This window comes from Blastomyces dermatitidis (genome assembly GCF_000003525.1).
Source record: "Blastomyces dermatitidis ER-3 genomic scaffold supercont1.1, whole genome shotgun sequence".
Classification (NCBI taxonomy): domain Eukaryota; kingdom Fungi; phylum Ascomycota; class Eurotiomycetes; order Onygenales; family Ajellomycetaceae; genus Blastomyces; species Blastomyces dermatitidis.
In genome coordinates, this window is record NW_025544774.1 from 2,387,926 (window position 1) to 2,401,892 (window position 13,967).

The 13,967-nt window shown below is 47.1% G+C and overlaps 6 protein-coding genes across 7 annotated transcripts; 3 read left to right on the forward strand and 3 right to left on the reverse strand.

Moving 5' to 3' along the window:
* The first annotated feature begins 128 nt into the window (after positions 1–128).
* BDCG_00319 (JmjC domain-containing protein) lies at positions 129–4,471 on the forward strand. The gene is made up of 2 exons (XM_045415836.1): positions 129–662; positions 735–4,471. The coding sequence occupies exons 1-2, from the start codon at positions 392–394 to the stop codon at positions 3,680–3,682; spliced, it is 3,219 nt and encodes a 1,072-aa protein (XP_045271692.1). The 5' UTR covers positions 129–391; the 3' UTR covers positions 3,683–4,471.
* BDCG_00320 (uncharacterized protein) lies at positions 3,142–5,452 on the reverse strand. Its single transcript, XM_045415837.1, has 4 exons — positions 5,259–5,452; positions 5,098–5,159; positions 4,680–5,019; positions 3,142–4,602 (listed from the first exon to the last, which is right to left on the reverse strand). The coding sequence occupies exons 1-4, from the start codon at positions 5,341–5,343 to the stop codon at positions 4,508–4,510; spliced, it is 582 nt and encodes a 193-aa protein (XP_045271693.1). The 5' UTR covers positions 5,344–5,452; the 3' UTR covers positions 3,142–4,507.
* BDCG_00321 (cytochrome oxidase complex assembly protein) lies at positions 5,363–6,807 on the forward strand. Its single transcript, XM_045415838.1, has 3 exons — positions 5,363–5,463; positions 5,528–6,140; positions 6,240–6,807. Exons 2-3 carry the CDS (start codon positions 5,646–5,648, stop codon positions 6,369–6,371), a joined length of 627 nt encoding a protein of 208 aa, XP_045271694.1. The 5' UTR covers positions 5,363–5,463; positions 5,528–5,645; the 3' UTR covers positions 6,372–6,807.
* On the reverse strand, positions 6,269–9,447 carry BDCG_00322 (50S ribosomal protein L3). Its single transcript, XM_045415839.1, has 2 exons — positions 6,884–9,447; positions 6,269–6,821 (listed from the first exon to the last, which is right to left on the reverse strand). The coding sequence occupies exons 1-2, from the start codon at positions 7,674–7,676 to the stop codon at positions 6,709–6,711; spliced, it is 906 nt and encodes a 301-aa protein (XP_045271695.1). The 5' UTR covers positions 7,677–9,447; the 3' UTR covers positions 6,269–6,708.
* BDCG_00323 lies at positions 7,915–13,828 on the forward strand (the record flags this gene model as incomplete). Of its 2 annotated transcripts, XM_045415841.1 has the most annotated exons (3): positions 7,915–8,080; positions 8,175–8,945; positions 9,076–9,227. In XM_045415841.1, exons 2-3 carry the CDS (start codon positions 8,285–8,287, stop codon positions 9,225–9,227), a joined length of 813 nt encoding a protein of 270 aa, XP_045279108.1. In that variant the 5' UTR covers positions 7,915–8,080; positions 8,175–8,284. The 2 variants fall into 2 exon arrangements, with proteins under 2 accessions (XP_045279108.1, XP_045271696.1); XM_045415840.1 differs by having other exon boundaries at positions 7,915–8,945; positions 9,076–13,828.
* Positions 9,463–13,921, reverse strand: BDCG_00324 (CDK inhibitor PHO81; the record flags this gene model as incomplete). Its single annotated transcript, XM_045415842.1, has 8 exons — positions 9,463–10,321; positions 10,467–10,636; positions 10,705–12,955; positions 13,031–13,048; positions 13,164–13,211; positions 13,295–13,438; positions 13,592–13,642; positions 13,754–13,921. The coding sequence occupies 8 exons, from the start codon at positions 13,919–13,921 to the stop codon at positions 10,031–10,033; spliced, it is 3,141 nt and encodes a 1,046-aa protein (XP_045271697.1). The 3' UTR covers positions 9,463–10,030.
* Positions 13,922–13,967: the final 46 nt, after the last annotated feature.

The window sequence follows — 13,967 nt, forward strand, 5'->3', positions numbered from 1 at the left end:
CAAATGTATGCAAGTCACCAGAGGTTTTGAAATGATTGAACATGTTCTAAAATCACATTGAGATTAAACTTATTATTATAAGTCAATTATAATATAATAATTTTAAGATATTTTACAGAGTAATCTGTAGATTCTACTTCTACGGAGTACATATGTTGATGATTATTGTCACATGACTAAGCATAGGTACCGCGTTGTAAAGCAGCCAAGCGACTTGTCACGCGCCTTGTGTACGCAGCGCACTCATTTGTAGAGCTTCTCCTCAGCAGCCACCAGTCGTTCTGCTAGCTTGGGATGAACTGGAATGCGCCGTCATCCCGACCCTCGAACCGAACCTCTTTTTGATACATTGGTACTTTCGAGATAACCCCTCCCCATCATTACCGCCGCGATGCCCAGCCCTAGTCACCCACGAGCGGCTTTCGAGCCCATATCCCCAGACCTCGACCTTGTTGCGCTCGTTGAATCAACCCCCAATTTCGACTATGTTGTTAGAATCCATTGCGATGCGATTATTGAACAGGGGATTGAGAACTTCGAAAAGCTGGTCCTCCTACATGTCATCATAGGCGGGAGGCCATTGGTCATTGAAGGGTATCAGGATCGACTAGAGAAATGGATATTTGGGCTTCAGTGGTTGAAAGATAACCACGGCTCCAAGAGTATGTCATGCACTTCTTGATATTTAGATCCAATGCGTACTTTTTTTTCATCTAACAAATCCTGTGAAATAGTCGAGAACGCGAGGAACTTAACCACTAAATCGAACTTACCCCTTTCCATAAACCACTACTTGAAGAACATGTCGCTGCTCACCGACCAGTGGAATGCAAAAAACTACAAGGATACTAACCGCCAACGAATTTATTTGAAAGATATCGACTGCCCTTCGGTTTGGTATGAGAAACTGAAAGATTTGCTTCCTCCATTTCTATATTATTTAAACGAGTCTACAAATGAGAGAGGAAGCAAAGCCGGAGACTTGATGAGCAGTCTTCCCCCTGAAATGAGGGCTGAGAATCTGATGTGCTACATTGGGCATGAGGGTACCTATACACCGGCGCATCGTGAAATGTGCGCTACACTAGGTCATAACATCATGGTGGAAACTTCGACTGGTTCAGTGGAGGATGGTAAGCCCACCAAACCAGGCTCCTCGATTTGGTTCATGACGGAAACGAAGGATCGACACCTGGTCTCCGAATACTGGTTATCAACGCTTGGGCACGACATTGAGATCGAGAATCATTTCGCCCAAATCAACGCCTGGAAGGCTGCGCCTTTTAAAACATATATTGTCGAGCAAAGAGTCGGCGATTTAATCCTCATTCCTCCTCTTGCTCCACATCAAGTTTGGAATAGAGGAACTCGGACCATGAAAGTTGCGTGGAATAGGACCACTGTTGAAACATTGGAAATGGCTATAAATGAGGCTCTTCCAAAGGCAAGAATGGTTTGTCGCGATGAGCAGTATAAAAACAAAGCTATTGTTTATTATACTCTCAACAAATATTCCACTCTTCTCCGTGATACTCACCACGGTCACTACACCCATAACATACGCCAGCTTCAGAAGGATTTCCGACGCTTGTTTTCACTCTACACCAAAATATTGATATCTGAAAGCTATTCGAGAAACATGTCAGAGCCGAGGAATGTTGAATATCTTCCTTTCAATAGCAATGTCACATGTTCATATTGCAGATGTAACATTTTCAATCGATTTTTGACCTGCCCTTCATGCGTCGGAAAGCTACCTGATGGTGATGATGATACATACGATATTTGCATGGAGTGTTATTCTATCGGGAGAAGCTGCGCGTGCGTTTCCAAGCTTAGATGGGTTGAACAGTTTCGGTGGAAAGACCTGGTGCGGAATTATGATACCTGGAGAAACCAAATCATTCAATTTGATAAACGCAGTGATCCCTCCCAGTTACCTCAGACTCTGCCTATTGAAAGGGAACGTACGGGCAAAAAGACCCTCGCAGAAATTTGCCAAGAAGAACTGAAACGGAGGCCATGGACTGACATTACCAAAACGCCGGACCGTGAGGAGGAGGAAGAAGATATTATTGAAACCAATGATGATGGGCGGGTTCGAAAGCGTCGTAAGATTCGAAGATCGGAGAAATGGAGAAAGGAGCATGGAAGTTGTCATATCTGCAAAACTCCGGAACCTTCCTGGAAACAGGCATCCTGCTCTACATGCGGATTAAACTACTGTTACGGTAGTCTTTTTAGAGCTTTTGAGATCTCTCCCCTCACTGTCCTGGAAAATCCGAACTGGACATGCCCAAGATGTCGAAAAATTTGTTCGTGTGGGGCTTGTCGCCGTGATCCTACGATGAAACCTTTTGAACCCTCTGGAACTTTGCTTGGCCATGATACCCGAAAGGTGGCGGATCCGAGAAGTGTCGAAAGCCTCGTCGACTTCAGTCAATCAAACTTGACTTGGCTAAAAAAGGCGGGTGATCATCCACAAAATCAAGACACACGGAGAATCAGGAAAAGACTGGAGGAAGCTCAAAAAGCCAAATCTATTGACCCGACACTTGACGAACACTATATGGATCCAGTGGAAGGAGGAATCCTTAGATTGGCAAGACAGGAAAACATTCCAGTGGACCCGACTCTAAGTAACTTCAACGTCGCTGAGGAAGAGGCGATTCCTATCGATCCGGCCATGATGTCTGGGCAGTATGAAGCTCTTGCCCCTAACCCTCATTTCGCTATGCCGGACAACGCTATGTTCCAGGAAGAGATGTCAGATCGCTACGAAGCAACAGAGGTTATCACATTCGAATATCCGGACCCAGAGACCACCCCTCCTGGTGCGGCTCAAGACCAAGCAAACAAAACCGCGATGGACATTAATAGTCAAAATAATGGATCAGTTCAACATCCCAACGTGAATTCCTACCAGGAATTCGGTATGGATGGTGTGGTTGATCTGTCCAGTAATGCAATCATACAGTCTGATATTTTATCGGCTAACGCGATCAAGTACACCAATCGAACCCAGCCAGATAGACTTCAAACTTATAGACCAGAGGACGACGATGATTTCAGATTACGAAAATTACGAAAGCAGCGCCAGTGGAAGCCCAAGGGGAAACCTGGTAGGAAACGAGGTAGAGCCAAAGTTACATATATGGAAGTGATAGACCCTTCGAGCGAGGAGGACCAGCCGCCAACGAATGCGGGGAAACAGAACTCGATTCATGTAACAGGAACTAGGAGATCGGGTCGGCGTGTTTCTTCTACCCGGCATAATAATGAATCATCCCTGGCCAACGCTCCCGTCTTAGAGGCCACATCACCTGAACCAGAGCGAGCACCAGAACGAGAACCCGAACGGGAACGGGAACGGGACCGAAGCCATCCTTCAACAGCTAGTTCTCACCCCGCTGTTAATGCTGAGGATGTTGATATGGAATCCTCTACGCCCAATGAACTTTCCCTACCTCCAAATTCATCACCAGCCACTGCAAAGGGCGGAGGAAATCCACCAGGTACACTTACCGTCAATACCCAGTCTCAGCCCTCACCACCTGAAAGACTCGAAAGCCAGTCACATCCTATGACAGAGGCGGAGAGGAATCGCAAAGCGAAAATGATGGCTGTGCGCTGGGCAGAGGGTCGTGGTCGCGAAGAAGATGAAAGTGACGGGTGGAGTTAAATTGTGGCTCCAGAGATGTAGCGATATTTTTTTCCAAAGCCATCCGGGCACTAACCCTTGATATGTGGTGTCATGTAGTATCCTAGTCCCAGTTCCAGTTCCCTCTTTTTTTATGACGTTCAGTTTAATACCAAGAAACGAAGATTAGTGCGGTTGCTCATGTATCTTGATTTTGCCGAAGTTCTGACATGTTGCCTCCTTGTATCTGTCTTCTTTTTCTTTTCCTCCTCATTAACTTAAGTCAAATACAATCTCGCGAATAGTATTGTTTGATAAGCAGTCAATACATATAGCTATCGCCAATTTTGGCAAGCGAAAATAATCGTAATTGGACTTTTATTTTATTTCCCGTGCTCGTCAATCTAATTATCAAAATCGAAAACCTTAATGTATTTCATTTAGCGCTGCTCTGAACAAAATGTCAGGATCCTTTAAGTCCTATGAAGAAATCCTTAATCACACCGCTAAAGAGAGCCGTAAACAATTCGTTTCTGCTTCTCGTTCCATGTTTCATGACCCAGGGAGTCGCTTCAGCAGTCATGCAGAGAGTAAGCAAATGCCAAGGCCGTAGCTCTTGGTTGATGAGTAGTTATCTCATATAAGCATCAGTCAGGCAGAAAACTGCCGCAGCGTTCATGGGGTCTCATGTGGGCTACGCGCGATTCGATGGCTGAAGCATTCAATGATTGAAAGCACGAAGGCCGACAGATATGCAACACCCGCCATCCGCCGCCCATGGTGTGGCTCCATAACCACTATCGTGCCATGTGTGAATGATCCTCCTCCAAAGCAAGGAGAGAAACTCCCGTGCTATATGCAGGGTGATTAAGCGCCTTTATACTCATAGCGCAGACCTTCGAGCTCTTTAATATCAACTGACACCATGATCTGCCTGGAAACCGAAACAAGGAGGAAAACAACTGTTCCCAGTTAATCAGACAAATTTAACGTCTTATTCGAACACAGGGATGAGAAACTCCATTTTGGGTGAACTTACTACCAGGAACTAGATATAAGGCCCAGAAAATGTCTCCCTGATAGGTCTGATTTGCAGCGTAAAATGCAATAACGGAGAGCAGGGCACAAATGACAGTATTTGCAGTGGAAAGATGCTGCCTAACTATCATGGGCCCCTGCTCAGCTGCAATGTCTCTTATGGGGCGTTTGCCTTTGGGATCTGGCCGTTCTAGTCGGAAATATTTCATAATGTACGCTGTTGAGAGAAGGGAGGTAATGCTGAGTAGGCAGAGAAGCCTCCCGGACCCCGTAGATGTGGAGGACAAGATACAGGGCAGATAGAGGAAGACAGAAGCTAGCGGTATGGCGGTGAACACAAGCTACGAGATAATGTCAACAACACCTTGAAGATTTGTTTTGTTAGGACTCTTGCCAGTTAGAAGCTCAAATATACATACTCTATATTGAGCATTGCGATCTTCATCCCGACGTAGCAACTTTTGAATCACCTCCTCTTGCTCTAAATTTGGAAGCCATGTCTAGATTAGTACACCCCTCTCCAAAGTCCTAGGATCAAGCAAACATCACATATCCCATGGATAACGGAGCACTTGCTTACCCTGTTCATCCATCTCTTCTCTAGCTTCATTCTCGCTCTCTGAGTCTGGGTAACGGAATGTTCTTCGCAAATTCAAGGATGCCATTATTGTGGTAGAAGACGTCCTTCACTGATATTTGAATCTTCCAAACAATTTCAATACCTGAGGAATAACATCTAACAGGCAAGCTTACAATTACGGACTTCTTTGTAATGGGATAGCTGTGTAAGTCATGTGAGATGAATTAGATATCATGTGACCTCAATCGTTCTTTGCTCACAATCCACAGTACTATTATACTCCGTAACTACACCCTTAAACACCGGAGCTGGGAAAGAGAACTACCGGGACTTCTGATCCTACATAATATCGAAATTTAAAAGGCCGCAGAAGTCAGCCCTTAAAGAATGGCGATGAAATCAATACCAGCCATGAGCTTTCTTCGAGCTGTTCGTCCCTTAGGCCGCAGATCAAACACCCTATTTCATCCCGCTTCCGCCCGTCCCCTCCTCCGCCGCTCACTCATCTCCGCACCAGGGCCGCATTCAGGACCCCTCCTAAGCCGGCGAGCAGACCGCGAGCTTCCTTCAATAAAGTCGGGCCGAAGGTGGCTCCGTACCTTGCCAATTTTCTTCGTCGTCGTTGGCGCTTCCATGCTAGGCATGTTCAATTACCAGAAATCCTCGTCAAGCGTGGTGAATAGCACCCTGTATGCGTTGCGGGTATCGCCCAAGGGAAGGGAACTTCTAGGTGACGAGATATACTTTGCGCAGAAAATTCCGTGGATTAGCGGGGAGATGAATCAGTTGCATGGGCGGATTGATATTTCGTTTTGGGTCAAGGGAACGAAGAGCAAGGCGAAGATGAGGTTCCGGAGTATTAGGGATGGAAGAAATGGATATGTAAGTGGAGTTCTATTACATCCTCCTTATTGGATTTATCCCTTTATTTCCGTCCATATTTTCTAAAAGGAATTGAATGCTAATACTTGAACGCCCTAGTTCCGAACCGAAAACTGGACTCTTACACTGGAGGATGGCACGGTAGTGCAGCTATTGGATGCATCGCAAGGAGACCCTTTCCAAAATGTGATGTCTGGCGACACTACGACTGACTTGAAGACGTCGATATGAAAAAGGACAATGTGCATTAACCGGTGAGAAACGGTGCCTACAGTACCCTTTGCTTCATCGCGTGGCGTTCAGGAGTTTTATACATATCGGGGGTGTGCATTTAATGAGTGTACTGTACTATATAGCATTGGGATTTTTGGAAACAACTCAACTAGTAGCGAAAATAACCAAATGGTCAGATCTCAAAAGGGAAGAACCATCGACATTTCTTTAAAAAAAGGATAAAAAAATAAAGTGAACCTAATTTGATCTATTCGTACGCCTTAAACAAAATATCTTGATAAATTTTATACAATAATACATGAAGGGAAGAACATTTAAACATGCTTTATATATCTCAACTCTCTTGTTTAGTTCCTCCGGCGCTTTGCTTCAGCGCAATTTCTGGCCACGGCTTTTTGATTGCATCCTGCAATTTCACGATGCAGCCTTTCGGACCGCTTACACTTCCTATATAGCCATCATTGTTAGTTACTGACCAGGAGAGAATGGCTAAGGTAAACGCAACTAACCATTAACAACCACAATGCCCTTCTCGGCATCAACCTTCAGTACCTTCAGATTTTGCTGCGTCACTCGCTCATTACCCATGTTACCCGCCATCTTCTTTCCTGGGTACACACGAGAACCGCCACCCTGACCGGGACCCGATGAACCCATCGAACGATGGGTCAAACTCACACCGTGGCTCCGATCTTGACCGTGGAAACCATGTCTCTTCATGACGCCTGCAAATCCCATTCCTCGACTATTTGATCGTGCGTCGACGTATTGGCCTTCCTGGAACCAATCCGCATTGATCGTCTCTCCGATGGGCAATAGGCCGTTTTCGTCCTTGACCCGGAACTCATGGATATGCCGCTTGGGCGCAACGCCGTTGGCTGCGAAATGGCCCAACATGGGTCGTGTGACGGCGCGCTCATGTTTCCAACCGCAACCAACCTGGACAGCGTAGTAGCCATTTTTCTTGAGGGTTTTATGGGCGACGACTTGTACCCGGTCAAGTTGGAGGACAGTACAGGGGATTCGTTTGCCGGTCTCTAGATCGAAGATTGCGGTCATTCCCTTTTTGATGGCCAGGGCGCCGGTTCGTAGAGGGGTGGTGGCGGCTTTGCGCTGATGGGCTACCGATGGACGAGATGTAAGGACGGGGAGATTGGGACCAACATTGAAACGGTCTGCTTTTGGCGGGTACATGGACTTGATGCCAAATGCCCTCTTGGTCAGAACATTTTCGATGGCGAGACGGGGGATTGAGGTGGAGAGGGACAGCAGCGCATGCTTCCCTGGTAGCCACGGGGGCATGGCTAAAGGCTGTTAAGACAGACAGTCGAAGCCAGGAGAGGAAGACACGGGTTGAAAGTGAACTCGAAGCATTTATCCCCAACACCAAACGCAAGTATGCAGCTTTTCGAGACGATTTGAAGCCGCGAGGAATTTGGTGACCGGGCGCTATGCCTGATATAGACTAGCGCTATCGCTATTCGACAACCTCTGGCTCGTCATCACGTGAAATATATCCGGAAGCATTTGCGTCGAAAGCGGAAATTCGAAGCATAAAATAACACGGCGACACAGACTTGATTGATGCGGATGCTCGGAGTATTCTTGGGAGTGTCATAGCAGTTGTCATAGCAGTCTGCTCTCTCCCGACTTGTTCTTCGCAGAAATACCTGTTGTGGATGGAGCAAATCTCTTTTCAGGAACTAGTAGGTATTTTATTATTTATTTATCCAAATCCTCTGCCTCACTTTTTTTTATTCCTTGAATATTGTTGGCGATTGACATCATCAAAACAAAAAGAAAATACCTGAGTCTGCCAAACACAGCCAGGGCTTAGGTTTTGGCTATTCGCGGGAGATTTTTGAACCCCTCATATATACAGAGGCCTCCCTACTACTACACACCGAACCATGCCTCCACCCTCCCACCTGTTCCTTCAAGGCAGCTTGAAACGACTCCCAACCCCCTTCTCAACATTCCAATCTCTCACTCCACGAACAGCCGGCAAACAATCTCTGTCCTTGCCGATTAAGAAACCGCCGCATGTCCGACCCTTCCACATATCTGCGACCCCTCTACGACCTCGATTAAATGCCAGCAACATCCTCAACAATGTCATAAGATCAAGAATCCAATCCCGCTCCCCGCGCCGGTCGAATTCCAGCAACTCATCCTCTTCTTCCTCTTCCTCTTCCTCCTCGCCGAAACTCAGCTTCTCCCAGCGCATGAAGAAGCTCTCCCGGGAATACGGCTGGGCCGCGCTAGGCGTCTACCTGACCCTTTCTGCCCTTGATTTCCCATTTTGCTTCATCGCCGTGCGGCTACTAGGTGTCGAACGGATTGGACACTACGAACATGTGCTTGTGGAAGGGTTTAAGAGTATTTTTGGCTCAGTTCTGCCGTCCATGGGGAAACAGGAAATAGCCGGGGTTCCCGCGGATGATAAAGTAGGAAGTGCAGGAGGCGATGTCGCGATTGCGGGTGCTGACATCAGCAGCGGAGCTGAGGATGCCGAATCGTATGATCATGGGGTTTTGGAGGCTGACGCGCGGAATACGGGACCTGAGGCTAGTACGTCATATCATCGTCTCCCTTTTATATAGATATCTCTAATTGTCGTGTTGGGGCGGGGAGGAGACGACCATGAACTGCTTTTCTGAAAAGTTTGTCCCAACTAACGAAGCCATCTTTTTTTTGTCAGGTTTATGGACGCAACTCGCCCTAGCTTATGCCATCCACAAGAGTTTCATTTTCATCCGAGTCCCACTGACGGCAGCGGTGACGCCCAAAGTTGTCAAGGTGCTACGACGATGGGGTTGGGATATCGGGAAGAAGAAGCCTAAAAGTACCTGAAATTTATATGATGCAAACGGAAGGACTTTTAGGAAACCCCCCACTCCCGCTTTCTCCTCTCCTTGCGCGCAAAAGAGAGCGTTCCTTAATTTTCACCCCCTGCGGAGCATTCTTAGACACATACCCAGACACATACAATCAGCCCATCCCCCCATCCACCCCAGACATACGCCGCCGCAAATCACCATCTCATGTCCGTGGAAACAAATCTACCTACTCGTTTTGTATACTATAAGCCCACGTACGGCACTCACCCTTTGACACCCCCCGATTCCAACATCTCTATGTTTCCGAGGCCCGGTTCCGGTTCCCCTTTTTTTCGATTGATATAATCTCTCATCATCACAAATCTTGTCACACACATCTAGACACCCCGCTTGGGTCTTAACATATAAACTCCTCTTGTATACTACTACGACTACTACATAGATCACATTATTTTATTCTACGATGGGCAGAGGAGTCCGAATCTGTGTTTAAAATTTTACAAATCATGGGAGTATAGATATGTACACTCATATCTCAAACATGCATAAATATGTGGGCTTGTAGCAATGGATGACTGACTATGTGGATGAGAGCGCAATAAAGGACGTAGGAAGGAAGGCGAGAATAAACAGTCGATGAATTTATTACTCCACATTCTACCCATGAGTAAATAGTTAAGTTCGGATAACGACCAAATATTGGGAGTGGTATATATATATACCCTCTATATAAAATAAAAAAAGGGAGGGCTGAAAAGATCTTGGACGGTTAGGGGATATCCGATCCAAGTTAAATCCACATCACATCACATCACGTCACATATCAATCGTATCATTAAATCGCAAAACACCATTACCTCTCACAACCCCATTCACGCCCTCGGGCATTTTATACGCCCATTCCGCGGACACTCCAACTCCAACTCCAACCCCAATGCCAACGCCAGCACCAGCACGACCTTGTTGTTGTTCATGATTACGATCATGACTGGCTAGTTTACCGCTACCGAGACCGAAACGGGTCTTGTCCAAGATCTCGTCAGATGTATCGGCGACAAGGACGAGGCCGAGTTCCTTGATCGACTCGACGAGGGACGGCATGACGTTCTACGTGAAACGGTTAGAATAGGAAAAGTGTGCCAAAGACCAATAAGGCAAAAAGAAAGAGTATAGAAAAATAACATATAATAGAGTACAAAAAAAATAAATTAAAAGGTGAAAGAAAGAAAGCTCGGGAACGTGGGGACGTTACTAGCAAACTCGAACGACACATCAAGCCCATGAAGTTATTGCTCTGGGCTATCCGCGCGGATTCCTTAATGGACATTGACGAGCGCCCACTACTCCGGATAACGGGTAGCGAGCTGACATCCTGTGTCAGGTCGCGGATCTGGCCTAGGTCGTTGCAAAGGAGAACAGGGTCTAGAGACATGGGGGTTAATTTTTGAATTATTCACATGTCAGTGGCAAACTGATGGTGGACAACTTACAGTTTGGTTGTTTCCAATTCAGCGCAATGCAAATATTAGGATTATACGAGGTGAATACGACCGAGCGCATAAAATCCGGGTTCGTTTCCTTCGACACTCTGGCATGGGTAAAGACATCTGTGAGAATCGCATCGGCGACGGTGTTGATATCCGCCAGTGGGCCAAGGCCAAGTTTCGCCTCTTCGGCTGGTGAGGGGTATAGGATGCATAGATCTACGTGGATGTTTGTGGGGAGGTGTTCGAGGACCTCCTTTAGGGAGAGGAAGGACGTTGCTAATAATCTATGCGCTTGCGCCATGTCATCCACCGTCATATCTTCTAGGGATTTAAGCAAGGCGGCGTCCTCGGATCTGGTTTGGGCCAGATATTCGGCGTGGATAGCGCGGAATTGTTCGAAGGATAGGCGGCAGATGGGGATGTCGATCCCATGATGGTTAACGGTGAACTCTGGGTAGAGGACGGGAACGCCGTCCTTGGTCAACTGGACAAAAACCTGGACGTAGTCGCCTGATAAACTCGAGCCAGTCACCAGTCCATTGTGATCCGAATCAAGGGTGCTTGTCGCCTTCCAGTAAGTAGCAAAATGTGTAATCTCCAGCGGATCACCGTGGTAGGGCTTGATAGCTTGGAACTTGAAGCGTATCTCACCGATTGCTCGTAACCTGGGATCGAAAAGAGGTAAGGTACATATCCCCTCTGATAACCTGCCACCTATAAATACATCCGGTAAAGCAACAGTTTTGGCGATGACCTTGGATCCAAAAGTAGGGAAAATTTCAAACTCTAGAGCAAAGGTGTCCAGACGGTCGATCTGGAATGATACAAGTCGAGCGTCATCCTGAATGGGTAACATCACGTTTCGGGGTATAAGATCTGAGGTTTTGGAGGAAATCGTCAATCGTGCAGCAGCATAACGGCCGGCCTGGTAAAACACAATTGGTTCTGAGGACAGCGTTTGTTCAAAGTATATTTGAATGAATGTTTTTGTGTCAAGGAAATTATGGCCGTATCTTCGTAATGGAATAATCGGGGGTGGTAGAGATAGAAGAGGAATGCCGTCACCACCGTCGCCTGCTTTAAGTCCTCCTGATTTTTCAGCGAGGAGAGGGGAAGTCATCGACCCCGAATCTCGAAATCTAGGGCCATTGAGTATATCCAGCGGTGTCCGTGGTGGTTTTGAACCTGCCCGTCTTGACCAGAGCAATATCATGCACTCTAGGTGACCTTCCCATGCAGCATAGTACATAGCGGATAATCCCTTTTCATCCAAAACATCGGGATTTACACCGCACTCCAATAAAGTTCTCAAACAACCAACGCACCCCTCACTTGCCGCGTGGAAAATCGGGGTCCATTGGTAGAGTTTGTCCTTTTGGTCGAGATCAGCTCCATGGCTCTTTAGCACAAGGAGCACTTCTGGAGCTCGACATGACCTCGCGACGAGATGCTGCGGATATAAACCCTCTGCGTCAGGGAGTAACTCAGCGTTCCTCTCCAAGAGAAGGTTTATGATTGGTAGCGATGCGTGCTGGCAGGCCAGGTTCAGCGGGATATGGTCGGACTCGGATGCCGGGTTTATGCGAGCGTTATGGGCAAGGAGCTGTTCCACACAGGGAAGCTGATCCCGGATGATGCTGTGGATTAGTGGGGTGAAATTATCGTGATCCATCGCGTCAATAGTACAAATGCCTGCATCGAGGAGGGGTTTCACCATCTCCACTCTACCATGCATACAGGCATAGTGAAGAGGTATCCTCCCGTAGACATCTGACCGTGCAACGTCAACCCCACGCTCCAGTCCGGCCATGAGAACAAATAGGCGCCCTGATATCGCCGCCTCGTGGAGACAGTTGCGCTCGTTGATATCATCTTCCGCATTCACGTCCACCAAACCCGTGCCAAGAAGAAGGGCAAGGACCTCATCGGGATACTCATTAATTGCAGCCAGGAACATACGTGTGAGTCGATCCGCGCCATCCGGCGACGACTGCAACTTCGCAACCCATTCCCGCAACGTTTGAAAATTACCTGCAGCGGTGGTTTGTAAGATCTGTAAGTCGGAATCATCCTCTTCGGCAACAATGCGATCAGCCAGGCGTGAGGCATCGAACTGAATATTTTCGCCTTCCGCCCAAGCCTCAAGCTCTAACCTTGCGGTCGTCGCTCGGTCAGAGAGATCTCGCAGAACCTCTCGATTAAAGCACGGCTGTACTTCAACGGCGCGATGAAGATAAAGTTCTTTTGTACGTGACTAGGTGGATCCTATTGTTAGCTAGACTTATCCCCCATTGCAGTTCTCCCTTAATATTAGCGATGGTAATCGGACCTTTGATGTTTTATCCCACTAAATATGAACAAGTGTCAGCAATCCTCCTCTTCTTATATTCCAAGTTCCTTTTTCCCCCGGTCTATCCGGGGGGGATCTCGATCAAGCGCAATGAGGGGATATAGCGACAAACCTTTTTCAGAATTTTGGAGACGGCGGTTTCGTTGACCTCGACGAATTGCTGTTATGTCGTCGCAAAAGTTTAGAAACTTGACTCTCCCATTGAGATCTGTATCGATCTACGCCACAGCATAGTCAACTCACCTGAAGTTTGTTCAAGTCCCCGTCAAACTGTTGAAAACCTTCGAACAGGGTGACGAAATTCGCTGGGGCCTTTGAATTAGTAACCCATTTTTTCGACTGTATTAGCCTCTTCTTATCGAGAAGCGTCTTGAGGCGCAGCGTGAACTGTTATAATGGACGTTGTATTAGCTTTTTTAAAGCTCATTTTAGGAACCTAGCCGAAACTGGGTTTCTTCTATATTCTCAAGGAAGCGTATCTCGAAAATTGTTCATCGCAGCGATTAAAACTGGGATGGAAATGGAAGGGTAGCGACCAACCTCTGCCTCCTTTTGAAGATAAAAAACATTCACTTTTTCTATCTCCCGTTCCTTTTTGGAGACAAAACAAAGAAACACACGAAGTTAGCAAAATGCTCATCATGTAATGCAGAACGGGACCGCTTGAGGGGATAGTATGAGGCAAAAAGTCAGTCAACGTACGACACCGAAAAGAAGAAAGACATCCTTATTCCGCACGAAGCGGCAGCTTGGGGGATCGAGAAGCTCCGGGGCCGGGAACCTATTGAGGAAACTCTGGGCCGGGAAAGTGGGGTGTCGCGGCTTAGGTTGCTTTGATTGAGCTGGATGGGAAAAAAAATGGTTAAGCATAATAAGGGTAGAACTGAGAGTTAGGTTGTGGGTTGGGGGGGGGGGG